At 37.9% G+C, this 23,331-nt stretch overlaps 1 protein-coding gene across 1 annotated transcript in view; it reads left to right on the top strand.

Moving 5' to 3' along the window:
* plcb1l (phospholipase C beta 1-like) overlaps positions 1 to 23,331 on the top strand; it is a 119,626-nt gene that overhangs the window by 1,703 nt on the left and 94,592 nt on the right. The window contains exon 2 of the mRNA XM_079255624.1: positions 3,184 to 3,261. Coding sequence (XP_079111750.1) covers positions 3,184 to 3,261 — 78 coding nt within the window. The remainder of the gene's footprint in view (positions 1 to 3,183; positions 3,262 to 23,331) is intronic.

The raw sequence follows: 23,331 nt of genomic DNA, 5'->3' as shown, positions 1-23,331 counted from the left end.
AAACCACAGATGAACTCACAGATATTTTCTCTGTCATTTCCCTTGGACTTCCTTCCTTTTCCCCTTCTATATCATTTCATGGAAAGAATCACAAAAGAAAACAGAACCAAGCTGAAAGAGAGAAACTATAATGAAATGTCAGTAGGAAAGGATTATATTAAATCATTTGCTTCTTATCATGGCTCTTGGATGTTGTGCCCCTCTCCAGTTTTCTCCACAGAATTGTAAAAGACACAGCTATGTTCTCAGATGTACGTGCATCTTTGATTTATTGCTTTACTCTGACATTGCTTCTTATTTTTAGTTTTGCTGTAGATTGTGGATTTTTATTTTCTTCCACTGTTGGGGAGACAAAAATACATAAAGGTTAGTTTAGTTTGGTGGGTAAGAAATGGCATATTGCATTTTAGTGCATGAACTGCATGCATGGTTTTTGGGAAGCAGAGAGTCAAAGATCTGAGAAAAATCCTGGACATAACAGCACACGACACTACAACACGTAATGCTTGGTTGACTGTTGAAAAAGAATAGGAGAGTAATTAGTACGCTCCTTGAAATGTTTACAAACGTGCCAGACCTCCCCAACTGCTACTATACTGGCATGAGCACCTCTGTGACACATGAAATTTCCTGCTTCGGCGTTAAATTATCATTTGGACTGTGTCCTTCAGTTCAAATTACACATTTAGTACCTGTAGCTGCTTTCTCTTAAGAAATTATAAGCAACTATTCAAATCATCTGTGTGTGCAAGAATCCCTAACAAGAGTGGCACAATATAGTATAAAAAGATGATGCTGCATCTGTGTTAACAGGGATTTTCATAAGCTTACACTTGTACCATGCCCCTTTGGTCTGATGCACTCTGGATAAGATATTATCAGGCTCCACAGGGGAGCCTAAAATCCCCTAAAAGTAGCAAAATATGTCGTTAGAATACTGGACAGAAACATCCTAAGCTCAAATCTCCTCTCTAACAAACCCCCTTAGGTGATGGCTAATGGTACAGATGCTTCACAAAAAATGATGGCATCGTCTCTTTCCTGGAATCAGTTCCCTTAGGGTGTTTGGACCTTTACAAGTCATTCTTACTAATCTCATCTCACTAGTTTGCAAAAAGCAGCATACTGTTTGCTAATGTCCTCCCATTAATACCAATTTCTAGAACAGTTAAATTACAATAAATAACACAAGTAGCTCAACAGTCAGCCCTGATAGCGCAAGTTGACAATACCAATATGTTAATGTTTGAATAAAAGAACACACACACACACAATGGAATAATCTTTGCAAATAACCTACCTTTCTAACCCCCCAATACAGTAAGCAGTTTTATTTGTTTTTGTGAAAACCATGAGAAAATCTTTGCAGACTCAATAATGACTTAATGTGCTTGTTGTGGTGACAGTGGAGAGTTAGGACATTAAAAGCAGAAGCTGGAGAAAATTACTGCTTTCACATCATTAGGCAGATTCCTCGTGCTTATATGCCATCCTTTTTTTTACTTCTGCTGCTTTATCAGACAACTGATTTGTATCTTTAAACAGAATGCGTGTTTGACTTCACAGGAACTGGGAAGAACATGAAGAAAATCTGTTATCAAACTTGTCATCATTTTATGAGGTTTTTCTAAGAACTGCTGATGTTTTGGCAGAGGACACAAAAGACATTCATGTAAAAGCTGAATTAGAGAAATTGGATCATCCATCGAAGAACTGCTAACATAAGACTTTTTTTTCTGGTCTTCAGGGTTTGGACAGCGTGTGTACAGCACGCATTCAGTGGCATGCGTCATGTCTTTTGACATTCAGTCAGTCCTGCTAAGATTGTGCAACCATGTGAACACAACCAAAATGATTCCTGTAGAGTTTAATAGATTTAACTGGAATGGTGGGTTGCCATAGCAAACGTCACTGTAGCAAATGCCTCTGATGTGACATTTTATTCTCTCTAACTCTGAACATATATTTCACTCATTTACTTTCTGCTCACTTCTGTTTTTTTTTTTAAAATTTATTATTTTTGTCTTTCATGGAAGATACTAGTTTCTATAAACAGTGATTGTCTTATTAAAATTTAAATTATTTATAATGGCTTTTTGCACCTTAGAGCTGTTTAGTCTGGCGTCCACCAGCTCTCTGTCCAATAGTTTAGATAACCCACACTGCAAAGCTGCTAAGGGTCGTGCCCAAATATAACGAGCATGTTGTAGATACAGACCATTAGCTCTGCATCCACATGCTGTGATAGGGACATCATTAGTAGTCTCATGAAGACACTGAAGATTTTCTTGCTCTGTGCTGCAAATGCGGCTTCCATCTCTCTGATCTCACAGCCATGGCTGATTGAAGAGGACAATATGCTACTGTTCAGCTGAACCACAGCCACTGTAGATGCAGAGAAAAAGGCATAGGTTCTTTCTTTTAATAGAAGCATCCAATAATATCTGGCATTGCCATGTGTGCCTCAGGGTGTGTGTGAGACTTGGAGCCGTCTGTATGTAGAAACTGTGGGAAAGCATTTGTCGTTACAAGAAAAGAAAATGGAAACATCGACTATGAAAGAACCTGCAGCTATGACTGCAACCATTACAAGCACGTTCATTCTCTCACTCACATACAAGCACACATATATGGTTTATATGCCCAAAGGGACTGTACAATGGCTCAAGTCTGTCTCTAGCCCTGTGGCCTAATCTAAACCATCACAGCTAAATGTCTGTTCTTAACCCTGAGCATAAGCAAAACCAAATTTTAAAAGTGACCCTAATGTCACTAAAACCAAATCTTAACCTTCAAAAATTCATTTCACTCATGGGATTATAGGAAGTCTTCAAAAAATAGTGCACTGGCAGGTTTAGGTCTCCATCAAGGAAATAAAAACAAGTGCAAGAGTGGCTCCTTGGTCCTTTGTGGCGATGCTTCATATTGGCTTGCAAGCACCGTAAAAGGAAAGGATTGTGTGCGTGCTACAACATAAACAGCACTTTTAAAGTCATTTCAGATTCAGGAATGCAAGTAGTCTTACTAAACTATGCTTTGATGCTGACAAATTAATTGGTTTAGCCAGGGAATATTCAGTTGTACTCACAAAAGCATAAGAAACTCAGTCAGGAAAACACTGTCATGCAGACACATACATATTGACTCCAGATGTCTCTTTATGTTTTTTTTTTTTTACCACAGGATTCAACCACTGTAACCCCAGTGACTCTAACAGTTGACCCCAAAGGCTACTTCCTGTATTGGACTGACCAGAACAAGGTAAGAAACCATGCCAGTGAGACCAGCTGTTAAGGTCTGTTCAGGCCCTGAAAGTTGGACTTGAGCAGCTGAAATTCTCTTCTACTGTTTTATCATTTTAATTTGAAGATTAAATTCAAACATGAGAAATAAAATTAAACAGCAACAAATCACACAAAAGTTTACAAAGTTTTTTATTTTGTCTGGATTCATTCAGTTATTGCAGCAGCCCCCACTCATTTGTTTTAAATGTGTAAATGATCCCATTACCGTTAAACAGCCAGCTTTTATATCTTATTTGGCTGAAGGGTCTTTGTGAAGAGTGAAGCTTTCAGAAGTCTGACAAAGTAAAAAAAAAATCTGCTTTATTGTTAACAACTAAATGACTTATAAGGGAAAAGAGCCAAACATTAAACAACAGAGTCCTTGTGTCCTTAAGCGAAAATCAAAACTGCCTCTGCATCTTATTTTGTTGGGCATAAATCCAGGTAGATGTCTCAAAAAAAAAAGGCTACAGTGTATATTGAACATGCATCTGCAGGCAAAAAAGACTCTTTTTTTTGTTTTTGCTGCGAATTGAACACTGTATAGTCCTGTTTCTCGATGCAGTTAATCTGTCAGAAAGCTGATTTCTACTCCATATTACCTTGGGAAGTTACAGTGTTAGGCGATAAGAGATGCTATATCATCACAGCATGGTATGATATGCTGGAAGCTATCCAAGCTTTTCATTAAGTGCTGCCATTAAAACTTCTAGTTCTCCATGCCATGGCAACAGCATTAGATTTTGTGGTGGTCACATTAGTCTTTCCAGTTGTAATCATCACGGTGCATTTAAGATTATTAGAGAGGAATTAACAAGCAGTCTGGGCGTATTCAAACACAAGGAAATTGACTCCTTAATTGTGATGACATGAAATGAACAGCCACACTCAAGCATGGCTGCGCTCGTGCATCTACGTCAGAATCCTCCTGTCAGGTTTTATTGTGTATTTGGTATCAACCCCTTCTCATAAGTAAGTGTTCTCTACTCTATTATTATTATTATTATTATTATTATTATTATTATTATTATTATTATTATTATTATTATTATAATCATTATTATTATTATTATTATTATTGATGATGATGATAATAACAAGAACAAGAATAATAATAAACGTATGACAGAACACTGCAGACTTAAACTGCTGCACCTGCAAAGCTTAACTTGACACCTGTGAGAAACCTCTATGTTGCATTGTGTTTTTGCATTTCAGTTTTAGCAAAGAGTTGCACAACAACCAGGAACAAGGTCATGAAACTTGAGATATCAAGTGCTATCAGATTAAGTTTCCTTATCTAACACTTCCTTCCAGTTCAATATCAAAAGAAGGATTATTATCCACAGTAGTGATTCAGGTTGCTCTGCTTATTTGTATATATAGCTGTTGAATACAGGAACTTTATTACCTGGTGAACTTGAGCACATGAGCCTGTGGTCTGAAGTAGTTAGTAGTGTTGCAAGTTAACATCAGGTTTAGCTGAGTGTAATGAAACTGGTTTTTGTTTTACAAGGTTGTATCACCATGGAAACTTGTGCTGAAAACCAGATATGCTCTGAAGCAGATTAGCTCCCACAATAGATAGAAACTCAACCCATTTAAAAACACTGCCTCCTGACACATCGATTCTCTTAGAAAGGGGTGAGTCTTTAAATTAAAAATTGATAATGCTTTTTTTACTTTTCTGATTACTCTAAAGGCAATTTTCATATATAGGGAACCAACATGAATTATTTCGATTTATGGAAATCTCTGATGTATAAATGATTTCCTTGCAGTTTTCTTATGCAGTGTATAAGCATACAAAACTTGCTGTATTGCACAGAATTAGTCAGTCTCATGTATTAGTATCTACTCATATCCATCTTTTAAGATATAAAAAAAATGAAGTGAAAGAACTGGAAATTTTTTTTCTAACAAAATGCACTGTTGTGAAATGATCAGATCAGCTTATCCTTTGATGACACAACAGCGATACTGATCAGATATTTATTAACATATTCACATAGAAGACCTAGTTTCAGCTTTTTCCTTCCTGTTCGGACCGCAGAAATATCAGATATTTCTGTTGGAAATATTTGTTGCTGGTCATCTAATGTCACCCCTACCCATTTTACAAGAACAGATACGAATTTAGAAAGAGAAAACTTGGGTTGAGGTGTATATCTATACCAGCAATGCTTAGTCCTAGCTCGACAGCTACCTTTGATTTAATGTTTTCCTATATAATAATATTTCACTGCACCATACCAGATCACAAACAGAAGTGCTGACCAAGCCTTTACTTGTTTACACACTCTTCTGCACCAACACCCTAAAAAGAATCTGCTACAACTGTATTTTTTTTTTTTTTTTTACAGGGGAAGGATACTATAATGTGCCAGCCTGCCATAAGTGAATGTGCTGTATATGGAAAAATAGATTGCATCTGCAGGGAAGACGTACTGTCAGCACGGAAAAGGCTTTTCTTTATAGAAAGGGAGCATGTCAAAGATAGCTAGCTATAAGTGTGATTTTCTGCAAACAGAATTTAGAAAGGCTTGGCCTGGTTGACAGCAATTCGTCATTATTTCCTGTGCCCTGTTATGAGGCAAGGATTTTGAATGATGAGGCTTTTGTGTGCGTGTGTTTATGCATGTGGGTGTCTGCTCTGTCTCCCAGCAGTGAGAACAGTCCTGCCACACATGTAATAACTCAAATTCATACCAAGGGAAGTTTGGACAAAACTCTATTAGGGCATAAAGAAAGGCACCCTCAACACTCCTTTGTGCCACTGCGTCTTTATATGTTTATTAAGATGTCTTGCGTTGTATTTTGGAGGACATTTATTCGTGATGGTATTGCACATCTGTTCTACAGACCAATTCAAACAAGCTATGATGCTCTGTCCAGTTGTTAAGTGTGTTTGTGAGACTCAGCCTGATGGCCTGCAGAGTAAAAGCATTCCTCGGATTCTTCAGAAGCACTGCAGAACTGTACTCAGTGTGCCAACTGTGCTGATGCTCAGACACTCATTGCCAATGATGGATATAGCTATTTCCTGTATTTTATGTTCTACTGTTTACTGAAGGCCTTTAACCAAGCCTCATATTCTGCCACTGGTGACCAGTTTAATATTTAAATAGACAGTAGTTACTCTGAAAAAAATACATGAGACCTTTTCTTTTATTATTATTATTATTATTATTATTATTATTATTATTATTATTATCATCATCATCTGTTTTGGACTTTATTTAATTACCCATAACTATATTGTAGCTCCAAGACATGAAATGACTGGATATCCTCCCCAAAACAAATTACTGAAAACAATATCATGAAATAGAGATTGCAATATCAATTTAACTTTTCCATCCAGAGATATTGAGGAAATCAATCTGACAGCAGTGTGTGGATAGCAGGGTAATGTGTCTTTCGCAGACAGATCAAATCTACTGACAAATAAAAGATACCTTACAGAGATAGAAACGTTTGCTTTAGTCCACAGCAACATTGGAAATACATCATATTTGTTAGCATATTTTTATCATTGGCATGCCAATTAGTATCACAAAATAAAGCATTTTTTTGGGAAATGGCAAGGAAATGGAGGCTACTTAACAGTTACAACTCAGGATATGAGCTAAAACAGCCTGGACTTAATGATAAGCTTAATTTGATCTTTTGCTTCTCTCCCTCCACAAGTGGACATACACCAAAACAAGAGCTTGAACAATGCTGCTCTTGTTAAAGATGGTAAACGTACAGATGTCTGATGTAGCTGAAAGGTTTTACACTTCCTCTGCTGTCCTGCTGTAGATACAAACAGGTGCAGACTGTGCAGTCCAGTGTGATGTGAGCTGTATCGGCATGTCTGCACACTGCTGTGTTTTCCAACATAGGCGGTACTGTGTAAACCACTGCGGTTATAACTCTTTTCTATGTGTTCGATATAGAGTCACATTTTTCTTTTTTTGGGTGCTTCTTACCTCACTTTAAACCTTATAAACAAACTCAACGATTAAAAAAACAAACAAAACAGTTTCGTTACACTTGACTGTGGCTATGCTGTTGATATAAATGGCAGTATGTATGACATCATTATTACCAATAGCATTAAAGGAAAGAGCACAGCTGAGGTCATCATTGTTTCAGCATACACTGAATATTCATCAACAATGAATCATACATTTTGGTGAGAATTCATCATGTCAACATCACCACTAATTGTTAAATCTGGATGATAGTTTAGAAGTTGGTATCTCCTTTTTACTATTCATTCACAGGCTTTAGACCTTTAGTAGACATCCAGGTAACAAGCAGCTTCCCATACAAAAAGGAAACAAAATAAGAAAGAGGAAGATATTCTTAGTGTTCTTTTTGCTTGTGTGACTTTGATGTAGGAAACCGCATCACGTATGATTTGTATTACCTTTTATCAGTGTGTGTGATTGTTTGGCTTCTGGGGGCACTAAATTTGTTCAAAACTTACCTAAATATATATTTTTTTATTATCATTATAACAAAAAATATGTCATCTTTGTTGTCGCTGTTTCCCTTTCGGCTTGTCCCTCCAAAGGGCTCGCCACAGCAAATCATCACACAGTTGAATATTCACAGGTTTTATGCCAGATGCCCCTTCTGACACAAGCCTCTGCATTTATCCGGGCTTGGGACCGGTCCGAGGAGAACAACTGTGTTCCCCTCGAGGTTGCAGCAGGGTAGGGGAGCAGGATTGAAACTGCAGACCATCAGGTCACAAGCGACTCTTCCTGAACCACTGCCACCCTCTCATGTCCCATCTTTATACCATCTTCAATTTAAAAAAAAAAACTATTGAAATGAAGAGTAAAACAATGTATTTTTACATTCCAGCATTTTAAGTTAAAAACTGAAAGGTATCTTAACATGTGTCAGGATTTTGGCCACAATATACTTAAATTCTCACACTTGCACACACACAGATCAACATTGTTGTAATGTCCATCCAAGAATAGGTACTTCTACAAGAGGTTAAAAATAAGTTTGAGTCCTGTTGGCTGAGCCTGTTTTCAGTGGGAGGAGCTATGTGACACTGGAGCGTGAAGTGACTCAGTTTTAGATTAACAGCCTTTTTAGTGTAGTTGCCATGCGACAGCACACACCTTGGAAATGTCACATTGTCGAGGCGCAGGCTCATATTCTGAGGAATGTTGCCACTTTGAAACTGATATCATTGTTCCCGTGTGTGTGTGTGTGTGTGTGTGTGTGTGTGTGTGTGTGTGTGTTTGTGTGGGTGTATTCTACTGAGCAGGCTGTGGTTGTAACAAAAGGTTAAACGCTTTCTCTCGGGAGATTTATGTTTCAGCAGTGTGCCAATTTCAGGATATCCGCTGGACAAGCACTCAACATATGGCATTGAATGATGTTCAGAGGTGAAACAGCGCACCCCGGGCCAAAACCAGACTCACACAGTTAGTAGTCAGTATGTGAGGGGGGTATCAAAATGAGGCTCAAACTGGGCTAATACGCAGCAAGAGTAATGCTCTTTAATACACACTTGAATGAGAACACACACCTTATTCTCCGTGCTCTGTCATTGTATAGTTCACACATCTGTTTTTTCCCCCACACAGCAATTTTCTGTGATTACCAAGGCTGCTGGTCCTCCACCTCCGTCAGCACTATGGGATTGAGAAAATAGGAATAAATCTGCAGCCCATCTACTGAAAGTGAATTGTGACCTCTGCCAAGTTATAGTCTGGCACATAGAGGCCTTATTTCAGTCAGAGAAAGAGAGTGAGCAAAAAAGAGAAAAAGTAAGATAATATGATGAAAATGATGACTCGCTTGTTAAGGATGATCGTGAATCTCACATTTTAGTGACATGATTTAGGCTGATAACTTATTTGGATAGAGACCAGACCAGATATTTAAAATGACCGCGCTAATCTGAATTAGGGACAAGGCGGTCATCTCTGTTTCTAACTTATGCTTCAACACACGATGCAAAGAGATGTCAAGAAACCTTTTTTATTGTGAACTCTTGCAAAGACACATTGAACACCTGATCTTTTGACATTTTTCAAATGTTGATACTTGATCTGTAGTTTAGCCAATGCTAAATTTTGAAGGAATGAAATCATCACTGAGCCGTCAGAGGATCCATGAGAGTTTGAGCTGGAAATGTCACATCATCTCATGGGGACTGTCTCATGTAGTCACAAATAAAACTCTGCAAGCAGCTGTTGCTTTGGTAATCCGACGTGGACTGAACATTAAATCCAACCTGTAACTTCACATATATTGTACCACGCGTCATCGCAAAATTTTGCATTTGTTTCCTGGAATTTCCTGACAGAGCTGACTTTTGAGCTCCTCTATATGACATGAGACGGAAACTATGGTCACATAACATCACACTAATAGGTTGCGACTGGTTGCTGGTTACAAATACGGACCCAAACATGGGACTAATGGTTTACTGATTTAGTGAAAAAAGGGAGAACCAAAAATGGCTGTGGCAAAAGGCTGCAGATAACTGTGCAGTTGACAGGAAAAAACCTAAACCAGGCAGAGCACGTCAGGATCTGCAGCCGCGAGGAGAGTCCAGAGCTGACTGAAGCTGAAGAACTTGTGCCAGCAGGATGCAGGTCGGAGGCTTAAGAACAAGCAGTGGATGAGTGGATGGGCTGCAGGTAAGGAGAATGGCATAGGTGATAATCAGCTCTGGAGTCAACCAGCGGCTGCAGAGGAGCCCCGAGTGCACCTGAAGTTGGACTTGGTGAATGCCAACAATTGTAAATGTCTGATTATAACAGTATAGATTTGGATAAATAAAGATCAATTTTGTTACTTGTGAAATTTTATGTTTTGCATCTTTAATCTGAATGTTAAAGATTAAAGAGGTGAATATATGAAGCATTAAACAGTGTTGATAACTGCCCTCAGAAACAATAAGATATGCTGTAGCCTCTTTATGTCTTAGTAAACTTTTTTTTTTATTTTTTATGAATGCTGAGGTAAATCATCCCACAGTTGCCTAGACCAGAGGTTCAGACAGTTCCACTAACTAGAGTAGATGAGTCACCCAGAGGGTTCTGCCTTACAATAAACACTGAATTGCATCAGCTCACAGCAAAAGGTCTGGGTAGTAAAAGCAGTTGCCACTATGGAATATAAATATTATGACACTGAAACCAACAACTCTATCCCAGTATATTTGGAAATAGCAAATGCTTCTATGACTAAATCTAAAACAAGGAAGATTTTCCCCCACTTCCCCTGTTTGTTTTTCTGTGTTTTATCAAGAGTCCTGAATAATCCTTCCATCATGAGAGAATGCAAAATGAGTTATAATGCTTTGCTGGGCAGAGTGGTAAAACAACCTGTGGTCAGGATGTTGGCACCTGGATTTTGCCACTGCAGACTGAAAAGCTCTTCTGCAAAGCTGAGCATCAAAAGCTGTAAAAGAAAGTTGTTAAAAAAAAAAAGAGAGAAGCTTTGCCAAACTATTTAGGATTAGCAGTTCCTGGGTGACTTCAGAAGGCTTTGTCTGACTTAGTCCTGAATTCTGATTAGTAGCTCTCTCTCCACTCCTGGTTTGGCCAACAATACAAGCTCAAGCAGGCCAGCAAGCACACACACACACACACACACACACAAATAGAAACATAAAAGAAGAGGAGAAGAGGGAGGGACATTGCTCTTTTCATTTCCTCTTCTGTATTACTGAAGTCCTTTCACAAAAAATAGGAGGCACACATCCGGAAGGAGGACTTTTTTTTTGGTGGTTTTAGAGCCCTTTGGCTGATGAAAGGTTTCTTGGTGCCAGTGCTGTTCAGTGTGAATCCCTAAACCGTGTCAGAGTCTACCAGGGTAACAGAAACAGAGGTGCTGCAGCAATCACAGCAACTCTGATTGGTGGGCAGCTGAATTCAGGCAAAAAGCCTGACTACCTAGTTTGAAATGAACAAGTATGCAGTTAAACTTTGGGGTGACTATTATGTTCCAAAAGGGTTAATGTAATGGATCTGGAAAATACATATTGATTTGAGTGAGATTATATTCTCTGAGCGATTACAGCTCGGTCTGATTGAGTGTTCAGCTCCAGGGTGATTCCTTATAACAGTGGTTTCTCATGTACAACATTTCTCATTTATAGTGCCAAGCAGGATTTCTTATGGTCTTAGTATGTTTCCTTTCTTAAAACTGTAACATACACGCTACCAAATGAACACAGTGTCCTGATACCATTCTGCGACATCGCACCATTTTGTGACAATGTTATCAGTTTAGGGATAAAGACATTGCTCATTAATGTGATGCGCCTGTTGTCGATGCCCTCAAATGAGGATTACTGTTTGCCAGCGGGGTGCAAGGTTGGATTTTAATGGCATCAGAAATTCACAAGAGTAATGTTAGCTTCTAAACTAGCTGATTGTACTGGGAGAATTCCCCATTAAAAATTCAGATCTCAGGTTTTTCCTGAGCTAGGTTTCCATTGCATTAAAAGTTTATAGAAATGGATTAATGGTTTCAGCTCTCAGCTAAACGCCTCAGTTGTTGCCAGAAATATTTACTCTTAAAAACCTAAGATTCTGATGGAAAAGCAATATTAAGTCCTTTGCTGTCAGGTGATCATCGAAGTTCCAATATGTCCTTCGAAATGTTCATAATCAACAATTAATGGACTTTTGGGAGACCGCTGTATTTTCTTTCTTCATCAATGAAATTATAATAAACAAAATACTAATCTGCAGTTTATATTTATGAAAGATCAAATAGGCACTTTATATCAGAAATAGATGATTTTGTTGGATCAAGTATGTGTGCAGTACAACAACAGCTTGTGTTGGTCTAATAAGGGAGGCTGTCTGGCTTCTCATTTAAAAGATGGCAGCAGAGTGAAGAGGATGATTAAGCTTCTCATTGTCTCATGGGTCCAGGTATTTATAACGTTTACACTGGCCCATTTCTCCGCCACTTATTCAAAAATGATCTCTGTTGTATTGATTCCACTCATTTGGCACAGGCTGCAGTTTGATATTACCTGCTAAATATTTGCAGGGTATGATGGGGGGTAGCACACTGTTGCAGGAGTGGGAGTGGAACAGGAAAAGGACAAGTGAAGATGAACAATAGACTTACATTGCATTAGAAGGACTCAATAACTAGACCACCTTTCCTTTTAGCTGTCTCGATCAACTTACTAAAACAATGCCAAAAAGCCACTCTTATAAGAAGAGAAAAAAAAAAATCCAAGGATGTCTTTTTGGTGCCAGCGAAAGGACTTAATGAAAATTTGATGTGGAACACTGAGATGTATAGTTAACAGTGATTCTGGTAAATTGACTCAGCTGAAAGGTCTGCTACACTCTTACACTCCCCATTTCTGTTCAATTCTGTCTCTGTCACTCTCTATTTTTGTTTAGTTTTAACTCTGCTGGGGCCCTCTGTCAGTTCTGTCCTTACTGATTACCTCCAGTGTGTTACCCGTTAAGTCAACCGCTGATCATATATGGATTTGGCTGCACTAATAAGATGCAGTGCTCTGAGGGAAATTACTTCACAGCAGTGATCATTTTCTTTCCGAAAGGCAGTTGCTTTCGGATATTTTAACATCTTTGTTGTTTTTTGGTTAAAAAAAGAAAAAAAAGAAGAGTCCTGACACTTGCAGTATGCAAGTAATAAAGTGTGAAATATTTATATGTTACATGTAAACCACATTATTGGTCTAGGGTGCACCAGACATGAACCTTGAACATTTGAACCTTGAACAAAGAATTATCAGGAATAAAGCTTTGTAGCTTGTAGGCCCCCAGGCAGCTGATAGCGCTGCAGCTCAGAGCTGTCATTCACACGCGGCCTTGATTTGAATAGATTTAAATGCGCAACGCAGCCCGGTCTGCTGTTGTACCTGTCGGTTAGATATTTGCATGACTGAGACGAAACTGAACTTTTCATCAAACTGTACACTGCTACACAGCTGTGTCAGCCTGTTTATGCTTGCTTCACTTTGTGAAGACTTCTGTCAACCTCGCTCATCTGGCCGTTCCACCTGGCTGAACTACTGAGCTCAAATAAAGAGATAAATAATATCCTATAAATTAACTCACAAATTCAGGAAACTCAATGTGGCCTAATCTTTCATCTGTATTGTCACATATATTTCCATGTGTTGTTCGGGGGAATCATTTTGAGACTGCAGTGGTCATTGAAAGTTGTATTTTCTGTAGAATTTGGAGGAACTGCTTATGATATTAGTTGTGTTGACTTATTTAAATGGTTCCTGTTTAGTTAGTTTATTGCAAAGAGTTGCTAGTTTGTACATTTTCCCAATAAGCCTAATTTGCAGTGGAGGTTGAATAATTTTGATTAAAATAAGATGCAGAGCAAATGCAGAGCTTTAAGTTTTAAACTACAGTTCACAGGCTGATGGTTGACATCATGCAAGTCCAGTTTTCTTAGTGTCCTTCACCATTTCCACACAGCAACCTTAGGACTTTGCTGAACTGAATAAGAAGGATGAGCAGTAAAGAAATATGCTGAATAAGGATGATGTGTGCAGTGATGAATGGCTAATCTTGTCCTTTAGACACCTCAGGATGTGAGCAGAAATGGAGGTTGACAGTCTTACCCTGGGGGATGCATGCAAGGTGCTGCTTGGTCTCTTAGATGTAGTTTTTGACACATTTCTTGTCACCAGTGAGGATCCTTGACATAAAGCTTGAAGTGGTTTGGCACAAGATTTATATTGGCTTAATGCACAATTTTAGGCCAAGTTTAGATTCACTGTGTTCACTCACAAAAGAGCCCATATGAGTGGATCATCATGTGGTGCTGTGGCTAAAGAGCTTGGGTGAAACAACATGCAATTGGGACACTTTAAAGGAGATATGAGCAATGCAGTTCTGTGAAAATAATTAGTGATTTTAAATATTCTCTTTAAAAGGGTTTTTTTTTAAATTTTATTTGACCGTAGCCTAACAGGAAAAGGGGTCAGAGAGTGGGGAAAGACAAGCTGCAAAGAACTTCAGACTGGGAGTCGAATTTGGTTGGTGCTTTTTTAATCAAATAGTTTAGCTTTTCCGTGGCTTGCAATGGCTAAGAAAGTTTCTAAACTGTATATGTTCTTTCATTCAATTCTTTCAATTCTGTTCCAGTTCTTGGATCAAAATTGGATCAAAATTGCTTCAAGTTTAATTGAGCCCATAAAAAATAAAACCCCACAAATTTCAGGTGGTTTCATTATAAACTGCGTCCAAGAAAAATCAAAAGTATAATTTGTAGTTTTATATTTATGATGATCATATCAGAAGGTTACAATACAAACATTTTCAACCAGATATAAGAAAGATGTCGTTTTCTACCTTTAGAATGCTGTGGCAAAACTGGCTTTTAGAGTAAAAAAAACCATAGAAAACATGTAAGATCATTTTATCTTTGTTATATATTAGGGACACTTCTTTCTTTCAAAGAATAATTTTTCTAAACAAAAACTTCCTCTCTTACCAAGTTATAAATGTACCTGTAGTTAGAAGATGCATCTTGGTTAACTGATACAGATGGTTTGTAAGCTAATAATATATTTATATAACTGTGGCTATTTGTCCAGTTTTTTCGTAAGTATGAAACTACTCTATCCAGGTATTTAAGAACCACAACCCTGATGGTTTTACTTTTGCCCCTGCTGCAGCACACCTGATTCCAATGACATGAATCCTATTAATACTTCTCAGGTTTTGCACAAGCCTGTTAATGAACCATTCATTTTGCCAGGGGCAGGTGTGCTAGTTGGGAAACAGCAAAAGCCTGCAGAACAGTAGCCTTTAAACTCAGGAGCTAGAGTTCTGCTTTCTCAGGTTTTACCTTTCTGTCTTTGATAAAAAGAAGAGACAGCTGATAACGTGAGCAGGCATATTTGTGCTTAATAAATGAGTCACTTCAGCTTTCCTCTTTTCTGACACTTCAAATTCAAGGTGATTTACCTTCACTGGAAATAGAGGTGATTACATTGACTTCATATTATTTTTTCTATTTTTTGTTTAAAAAAATCTAAAGATGTCTTAATAAAAACAAGGACTTTTCTGACCATTGTTTCATGAGTCGGGCTTCACGGGATGAAACAGAAGTAAAGATGCCAACATAGCTGAGTATTTTAGATATAGCTTGATTCAACCATCCCTTTTGGCTTAGGTTTTGTGCATTATGTTAGCAAAACAAAATTCCCATGCAAACACGTTTATATTTAATCATTTATGTATTTATTTACTTTTGCTCTTGGCACTATTGTTTGTGACTCAGCTTATTGTACTCTTTCAAATCGGATCATATCTGAACACAATTGGTATATATATATGGTTAAGAGTTAGTAGAATAATGGTATGTATGGTCCATTATGCATAATAGAGTCAGAATTCATAACTGGAGGCCAGATTGTCTGAAGAAATTAATTAAATTCATCCACAATTTGTTCAAATCTTTCTGTTTTTGTTGACTCTGTTACAGAAAATAAAAGTTATGTAGCAATGTGAGATTGTCTACAAAAAAAGAATAAATTAATTGAATTTCCATCTCTATATTCTTCCATCCTCTCAGTTGCTATGACGATCCAATCCATGCAGCTTTTTTCTGATACTGTGAGGTACTCTAAACCCCCTGCTGCTGTGATTTGACTACCATGGCTGTTCCAAGCCAGGTGGCTCCTTTCCTCAGGGAGCCCCTTCAAATAAAGGTATTCAGCCACAAGACTTTTAAAATCCCACTTCAGATACATTTTTAGAAAAAGAACTTGCTTCCTCCCTATTTTATCCTGTGTTTTGACATGACATCCTTGCTTCTTGTTGCTCATCAAGTTGTTGTGTTGGTACCATTGTGGCGAAAACAACCAAACAAATGTAAAAAAGCAAGTTAAACTTCTGAATTGTGCTCATTTTCCAAGAAAGCACATGTGCATATCTTTTTTTTTTTTAACCCAGAACTTTGTTCAAATAGAACTGGAATCCTTTATTTTTTATTTTTATTTATTTATTTATTTATTATTTTTTTTTAAATTTATTTTACAAGAAATTTTATTTCCCTATCTTTTAGTTTAATTCTGACTATGCAGTGTTGGATAAAATAAACCCTTTGGAATGAATTTCTTCTTTTGTGTTTTTCCTTCTCTTTCATCTCCACTGCCACCAAGAGCTGAAAGATGAGAAAATTAAATTAAAAGAATATTGAAATCAGAACTTCACAGTTTGAATTATCCATATCTCCTCTGAGAAAATCTGTCATTAGCAGAATACTTATAGTTACTCCTTTTTCACACCGATTTTTCATCTTACTACAATGAAAGGCATCCAGTAAAGCCATACATAATGAATACAAAAGAGTATCCCTTGAAAGGCACACACAACAATGAGCACAATGTTTCAACATCCAGTTTAGTATTTTACACAAACAAGCATACAGCTTCCTGTGGGACATACGTAGCCTAGATGAATAAGAGAATTGCTTTAGGCACTTTTCTTTTTGGTTTTAATGGTATATTCATGAATGTGAGTTCACCATTAAAGGCTCCATGTTTGACTTGCAGGCAAACAATGTTTTCATAACTTTGTTTCAATTTTTTTGTTTTTTTTATAAATGTAGAACATTTTTATAATTTGTATATTCTTAAAGTATCTTTTTAGTCACAAGAAGAGCAGCTCAAAACCACAATGCAACCTTGTAAATGAAATTTGGACACAAATGACCCTATTAAAGCCAGAATTACCCAATGAGAGGTTACAGTACTGCATCTAAGGACTCCCACAAGCGTTCAAAGCTATTCTTGCTTACACTTCTAAAAATCTTCAGACAATATGGACTCTAAACTTATTCTGAAATACTTACATTTTATCTTCGCCAGAGGAAGTTGCAGGCATTTTTATTTTATGTGCAATTTCATCAAGAGGTTCACTTTAAACTGATTCATGGTGTCCACCGTCCCGTCAGATAGAATCATTCAGCCTGTGTGTAAAAAATCAGTCTTGATATATGCCAGACTTTACTGTCTTCCCATTTTTCTGTGTTTATTTTAGGTTTGTGGGAGTAACATGAAACATTGTTGCTTACATCTGCAGTGTTTTACCAATGTTAACTTCTAAGGTAAACAAATTAAAAATGTTTAAAGTTATGGGTGAAAATAAAAATGGGAAGGCTGAAAATTTCTATTCCAAGTTGGTATTGTTGTCACAGTATCCTGCAAACCTGAATAGCTCACAGCATGACATATTTACTGGCCCAGGCAGCCACCCCAATGCTGAAACCACACAAGGGTTCAATTTTTGAGTTGGTAGAAACGTGAGACTGAAATACATACTGTCAAACAAAGACATAATGTTAGCTTTAACTGGGTATCATGTGCATAAGCACGCTGCTTTAATTAATTTACCTTAGCTCTCCCATTAAACCTTATCCCCTTCTAGTCTGCCTGTCTGCCTGTCTTTACTGCTCTTCCAGGCTTGTTTCTCTGACTTAATTTTAAGTAATCAATGAATTTACTTTGGTTGGATGAATCGGGACAACAGAAAGCTTACAATCATGTCTCATATTTTAATGCAGCAGTTCAAGGATTTTTGTTTTCTGACAATTTTCTGTTGGATAAATGAATGTCTGATGCTTAGTCAGAGAAAAGAGGATTTTCCTAGATTTTAAAGACTAAAATGGTTGGCTTTTTTTGTTTTTGCCAACTGCTTTTCCTCTCATTAATTATTCACAAGCATGTTGGGAAGACCTCTGTACCCTTTATTTACTTTAAGAAACCTTGATTTTTTTTTTAAACTTACATTTAAGTCAAGTAGGTTTAATTTTGTTTTCACCAGACTGCCATAATATAGACATAAATTTACAGTAATTACATTAGATTAGCTTGCCATGTTGAAAATAAAAAGGGTCCACAATCCTCCCCAGGAATCACTTGGTTTTCATGCCACCCTTGCTTTGCATCACAGCAGCTGGCTGATTCTTTTGCACTTTGTTGAAATCTAGCTGCAGCTTCTGCCTTTCCAAATTTTATTCCAAAAAATTTATATAAAAAAACAAAACCCAAAATGTCTTTTGGCCTTAAATCTCAGTTTTTTTCTATTGTCACAAGTTATTTTGTTTAGTTTTACCGTGTTCTGTCAATCATGTAACTGTAAATCTGACTATTTTCTAACTAGATAAATGAAATTAATAAATAGATTGAATACAAAAAATAAAAAATATTTTGGGAGAAGCAATCATTCTATTGTCCATCCCCAAATTTCCTTTGACTGCCCTCTTCCTCACCGTTCCATTTCCGCTCGAGCAACTAAGTGTGTCACTTATGTGGGTCACTTGCTTTCTCTCCCAACTAAAGTCAATTCAATTTGGTGGAATGATATGAAGGTATCAACTTTAAACAGCTTGGACATGCTCAGGGGCAAGGCTAGAAGCCCGGCAGAATGCCTTACTTAAAATACCAGCTACTCCCTGGGAGTCTTCCTCGAGAGAGTAACACGACAGAACGGAGAGGAACAACACCTGGCCTGTTGCAGAAGATAAGGAGAGTGGTCTTGACAATTATTTTTCAATTTTTTTCCGTAGACAGGCTGACATCTGGATGGCAATAAACTTTTTAAGGCCTGCTTTTCTTTTTTATTTTTTTCATCTTTACAGGCTTGTTGTTCTCTGATGGTAATTACTGTCTGTCTTCTGTGGTATTGCTAAGGGCCTGTTGACAAGCACAGATAAGTACCTGCGGTTTACTTTCAGGAAAAGGATCAAATTCATGCATCTTCTGAGTAGCAGTGACTTGACAGTATAGTCTTCCCGTAACATCTGCATGAAAGATAGCAGGATGAATTTACCAGGTGATATATAGTATATTGTTATTAAGACGAACTTGTAGAAATTGAATTGAACAAGTACAAGTGATGTGGAAGTTATGACAATAAGGTTGTTATTTTAGGATGAATTTAAAATGCTGTGTTAGTTTGATTACCATTAGGCATTACGGCTATTATCAGTTCTAACAGACCAGAACAAAGTCTGGATGCCTTTAGATGCCAGCACTGTGAAGTATGCAATCCTCCTCTAAACCACGGCACTCGATCATTTCCCTGCTACTTCATTTTTTATCTCATTTATTCCTTAATTAAACTCAGATGAGCCTACATACATTGTAGTGCTGCATTCAGGCTTTTCTGTGCTGTAGAAGCTGTTAAACAATGTTGAAACCATCTAAAATGATGCTCATACAAGGTCTATCTAGTAAAGAAAAATGTTATATTATGCCATGCAAGCAGCAATCTAACCCGACGTGCCAGATGGTATACTACACAGTACCGTCATCCATTGAGTGGCTTTTTAAAAAAATATCCTTGGCAGGTGATTGGATGAACCATCTGTTTACCACTTCAAGTGGAGCCAGATGGTGAAATCAAACTCTGTCTAAAGCCTGTGAGGAAAAGGATCTGTTAAAGCTGTTAGTGTTGACTACTTTCAACCTAAAACCACCGGTATACTGGAACACAAAAGATGACTTGTCTGGCAGAAACGTCTCATCTACAGCGAGTTCTTGGTAAACATTGTCTTTTGTCTTTAGACCTTCTGAAAATCGAGCTGCCTTACAAAATAATGAGTATTATCTGAGGGGAGGCAGCGTTGGACCAGATTAAAGCTTGTTACATGCTCCAAACAGAACAAGAACAAGAAAAAAATTTGTTTTTCGTCTTATCCAGTCATACTCCACAAGAAGCTTCGTTTGCAACGGGGTGGAGATCACTGTGGGCGGGGATGTCTGTTTCTATGTGCAATGAAACTGGTTGTTTCTTATTTAAAGAGAAACTTGTCTGCGTCTGGGCAGGTTTTGCAGACAGGTGGGTCCGTGTGATTAAATGCCACATGCTGTAAAAATGTTTGTACTTTCTCACAACTTTGATCAGCTGTTTCAGCAACAATAATCTAAAACAATCTGTTTTACCTTCATCACCAAAAATTCGGAAGTGGCAACTTTCTACTTCATGTTTTTCACACGTACCTCAAATGTCGGGCCAATCACAGAATACTTCTCTGAGCCCCGCAAGGAAAACGATCTGCCAGCCTGATGTGTCGCAAACTGTCTTCAATCACATCCGCCAGAACAAAATAACGTAAAGGATGTAACAGGCTGAAGATATTGTCTTGGATTGATTACAGTTGAGATACAGTCATGTAATTTAGAGGATGACGAGGCTGACATTGTGGCATATGAGCTATTAACTGCAGATATCATGTGTTTTTCAGACAATAAATCCTACAATTTCAATTTCTTTCCATCTGTGCAGTACTGTGCAGTATCACAAATTCAATATCAGCTTGCAAACATGGTTACAAGCATGCAAAGCTGAGATTGAAAACACAAAGCCCAGTGACACAGAATACATCTATAACAGGCTTGCACCAGTCACAGTACATGATAAAAAATAATTACTCTGTTTGCAGTGGAGTTGGAGTAACTCACATTTGCCAAAGTTCTTACTTTTGCATCAAAGCCAACATGCCGTCCTTCACTGTCCTTCATCATCCTCTTCCCACGATGGTGTTTACTTGTACGTGGTCCAGTTGAACCTGTTCTTGGGTGTGCAGGGAAAAAGAAACGATGATCCAAGAGTATTTAAAGGAGGGTTGCAGGCAGAAAAGAAGAGACAGACTGGTTTTCCTCTAGAAAGAAAATGAGAAATGCATTTCTTCTGACCGTACACTTTTGTCCTGACTTCAAAGGGACCTCAGTTTGCACTTAAGAAGTGTCTAAATGAGGTGGTGTGGAAGATGAGAGCCAGTACTGTACAGTTTGTGCTATTGGCAATGATTCTCAAAGGACCTCAGAGTAGCAAAGGTACATGCAGAAACACTGATCACATTTTGCACATAGACTTGAAAATAGACTCATGATGTGTTAGAACAAACCTTTAAGCCAATGCCTGCATACCTAAAATTTCATTTACAAGTGTGCTGTAACCTGAACGACATTTAGTGTGTAGGCTGCAGAAGACAATGAGGATGTCGTGCAGCAGGATACTATATATTTTATGATTGAAAAGACACGAAGTTCAGTCACCTGTATTTTACTGGTGCTAATCAGATCGGCCATGTTTGACTTGTTTTGTCTAAATGTTCTTGTTTTTTAGAGGTTTGTGTTTGTAGCTTGTTTTACTTTCAATTATCTTAATCTCATGTGGATTTCCTGCAAGTATTTACAGTTGATGCTTTCCTACATGTGTCACCTACTCTTTGACTCTGAAAAGGGTCTCAGATGTTTGTTCTTGTGCAGATAAGAGTTACGTTATTGTGCCTGGTATATGCCGAATAGATAGAGGAGCAGAATTAAGGACTGTGTCGGAGGAAAATGGGGCTAGTGTGTTTTAGTAAATGTGTGTCTGTTGAAGGGAGTGAGATAAGACAAGTTGTGAACTGTCATCGTTTGACACGAAAGCTGGTATTAAGATGCAAGCAGACAGGTTGGAAAGAAAAGCAGGAGCGAGGATGAGGAAGAACAGAGGAGGCAGATGTCCAGGGAGAGAAAAGTGAGATGAGTGAGAAGAAGAGGCACATGTCCAAGACAGCAGAGGCAGAGATGGACAGGAGAAAGCGAGGTAGGGGGAGGGATAAAAATCCAAGCAGCAAAACAAAAGAAACCAGAGAAAGTGGAGAGCGTTAGAGGAAGACAGCCAGATAAGTGAAGCTTCTTTGCTTTCTTTATCATCCCACTCTGCTCTGCCATCTATCAGGGAGGTGTGCACTCCTCCCTGTGTCCCTCACTGTACTCCACCCATCATTGTGCATATGAGTTTGCATCCAAGATTTGAATGGTTAAACACACTTCAAGGAAATGTGTGCAAGTCAGAGAACCAGTCACATCATCGCTCCCAGTTCCGAGTGTTTACAATGACTGAACACTGCAGACCCTACAGACTGATGATAAAGATTGGATAGAGATCAGTTGGAGTTTTTGTGTGTATCTGTTGTCCACACATGTGTGTTTATGCCCACAAAGTTGTGCCCATTCACCTGATGTGTGTACAATGTGTGTGCCAATGTACAGAACAAAGATTCCAGTAGCCTTTATCTCCTGTGCGGTTGTTTTGTGGAGCGTGTCGGCTGCTGATAGCCACTATCGGCCGCAGCCATGTTCCTGTGTTGCTCAGCTTTAGTGTTATTCCTTCAGTGTTACCCCTCTCTTCATCAGCCTTCCTCGTTTTGGTCCATATTTCCTTTCAGCTCTAATCTCAATGTCTCTTTTCCATCTGTCTGAGCACGAGTACAACTCAAACTGGTTACTAAAGTCATTTATAGCTACCAACTCGTCTTAATTCTGCATGGTTATTTCTTACTAAATCTTTATTTAGATACATTTTAAATCACAATAAGGGTGAAGTGGAAGTGGGGTAGCTACAGTTCTAGTAGAATAATTCCTACATCCGACATTGAACATAATCTTGGTTTTGACATGAATTATTCTTTAATTTGCAAGGTAGTCCAGTGTTCCCAATAAAAGGATCTATTTTCAATCTCTCCAATTTATTTATTTATCACAATTTTTGCTGTCTTAAATTCTTATGCTTCTGTAATCAGTAGTCAGTTTTTAAAGAAGTAGCAGTATGTTATATAGTTGCTGCTTGAGAGTATGGGCAGACAACGTGATGAGACATGATGTAGCAGCTGGATCAATGGGGAGATTTTGGAAATTAAGACATGATTAAGAGAGTAAACAGTTTAAGTTAGAAAAAGAGAGAGATTTGACTTTGCTGTCAGAGAAAGACCGAAATGCCATTCAAATCAATCAATACAAATCAAATAGAAAAATACTAGTATAACTGCTTTTTTTGATGATGAGGATTGCAAGATGCATAAAGAAATAAAGAAATAAAGAGCATGTAAGATGCCTTTTCTTTTAGTCACTCTTCTGACAGACTGGTATTCACGTTTTTCAAATGTCACAGTGAAAGTGGAGGCAGATAAAACCAGAGTGTGATGCATCATTGCATAAAAAAAGCATTTTGACCATGACTGGATAAAAGGTGGACAACGATTGAGTGAAGCATGCAGACCC

This window comes from Telmatherina bonti (genome assembly GCF_933228915.1).
Source record: "Telmatherina bonti genome assembly, chromosome: 16".
NCBI lineage: Eukaryota > Metazoa > Chordata > Actinopteri > Atheriniformes > Telmatherinidae > Telmatherina > Telmatherina bonti.
This window is presented reverse-complemented; position numbering and strand designations above follow the sequence as displayed.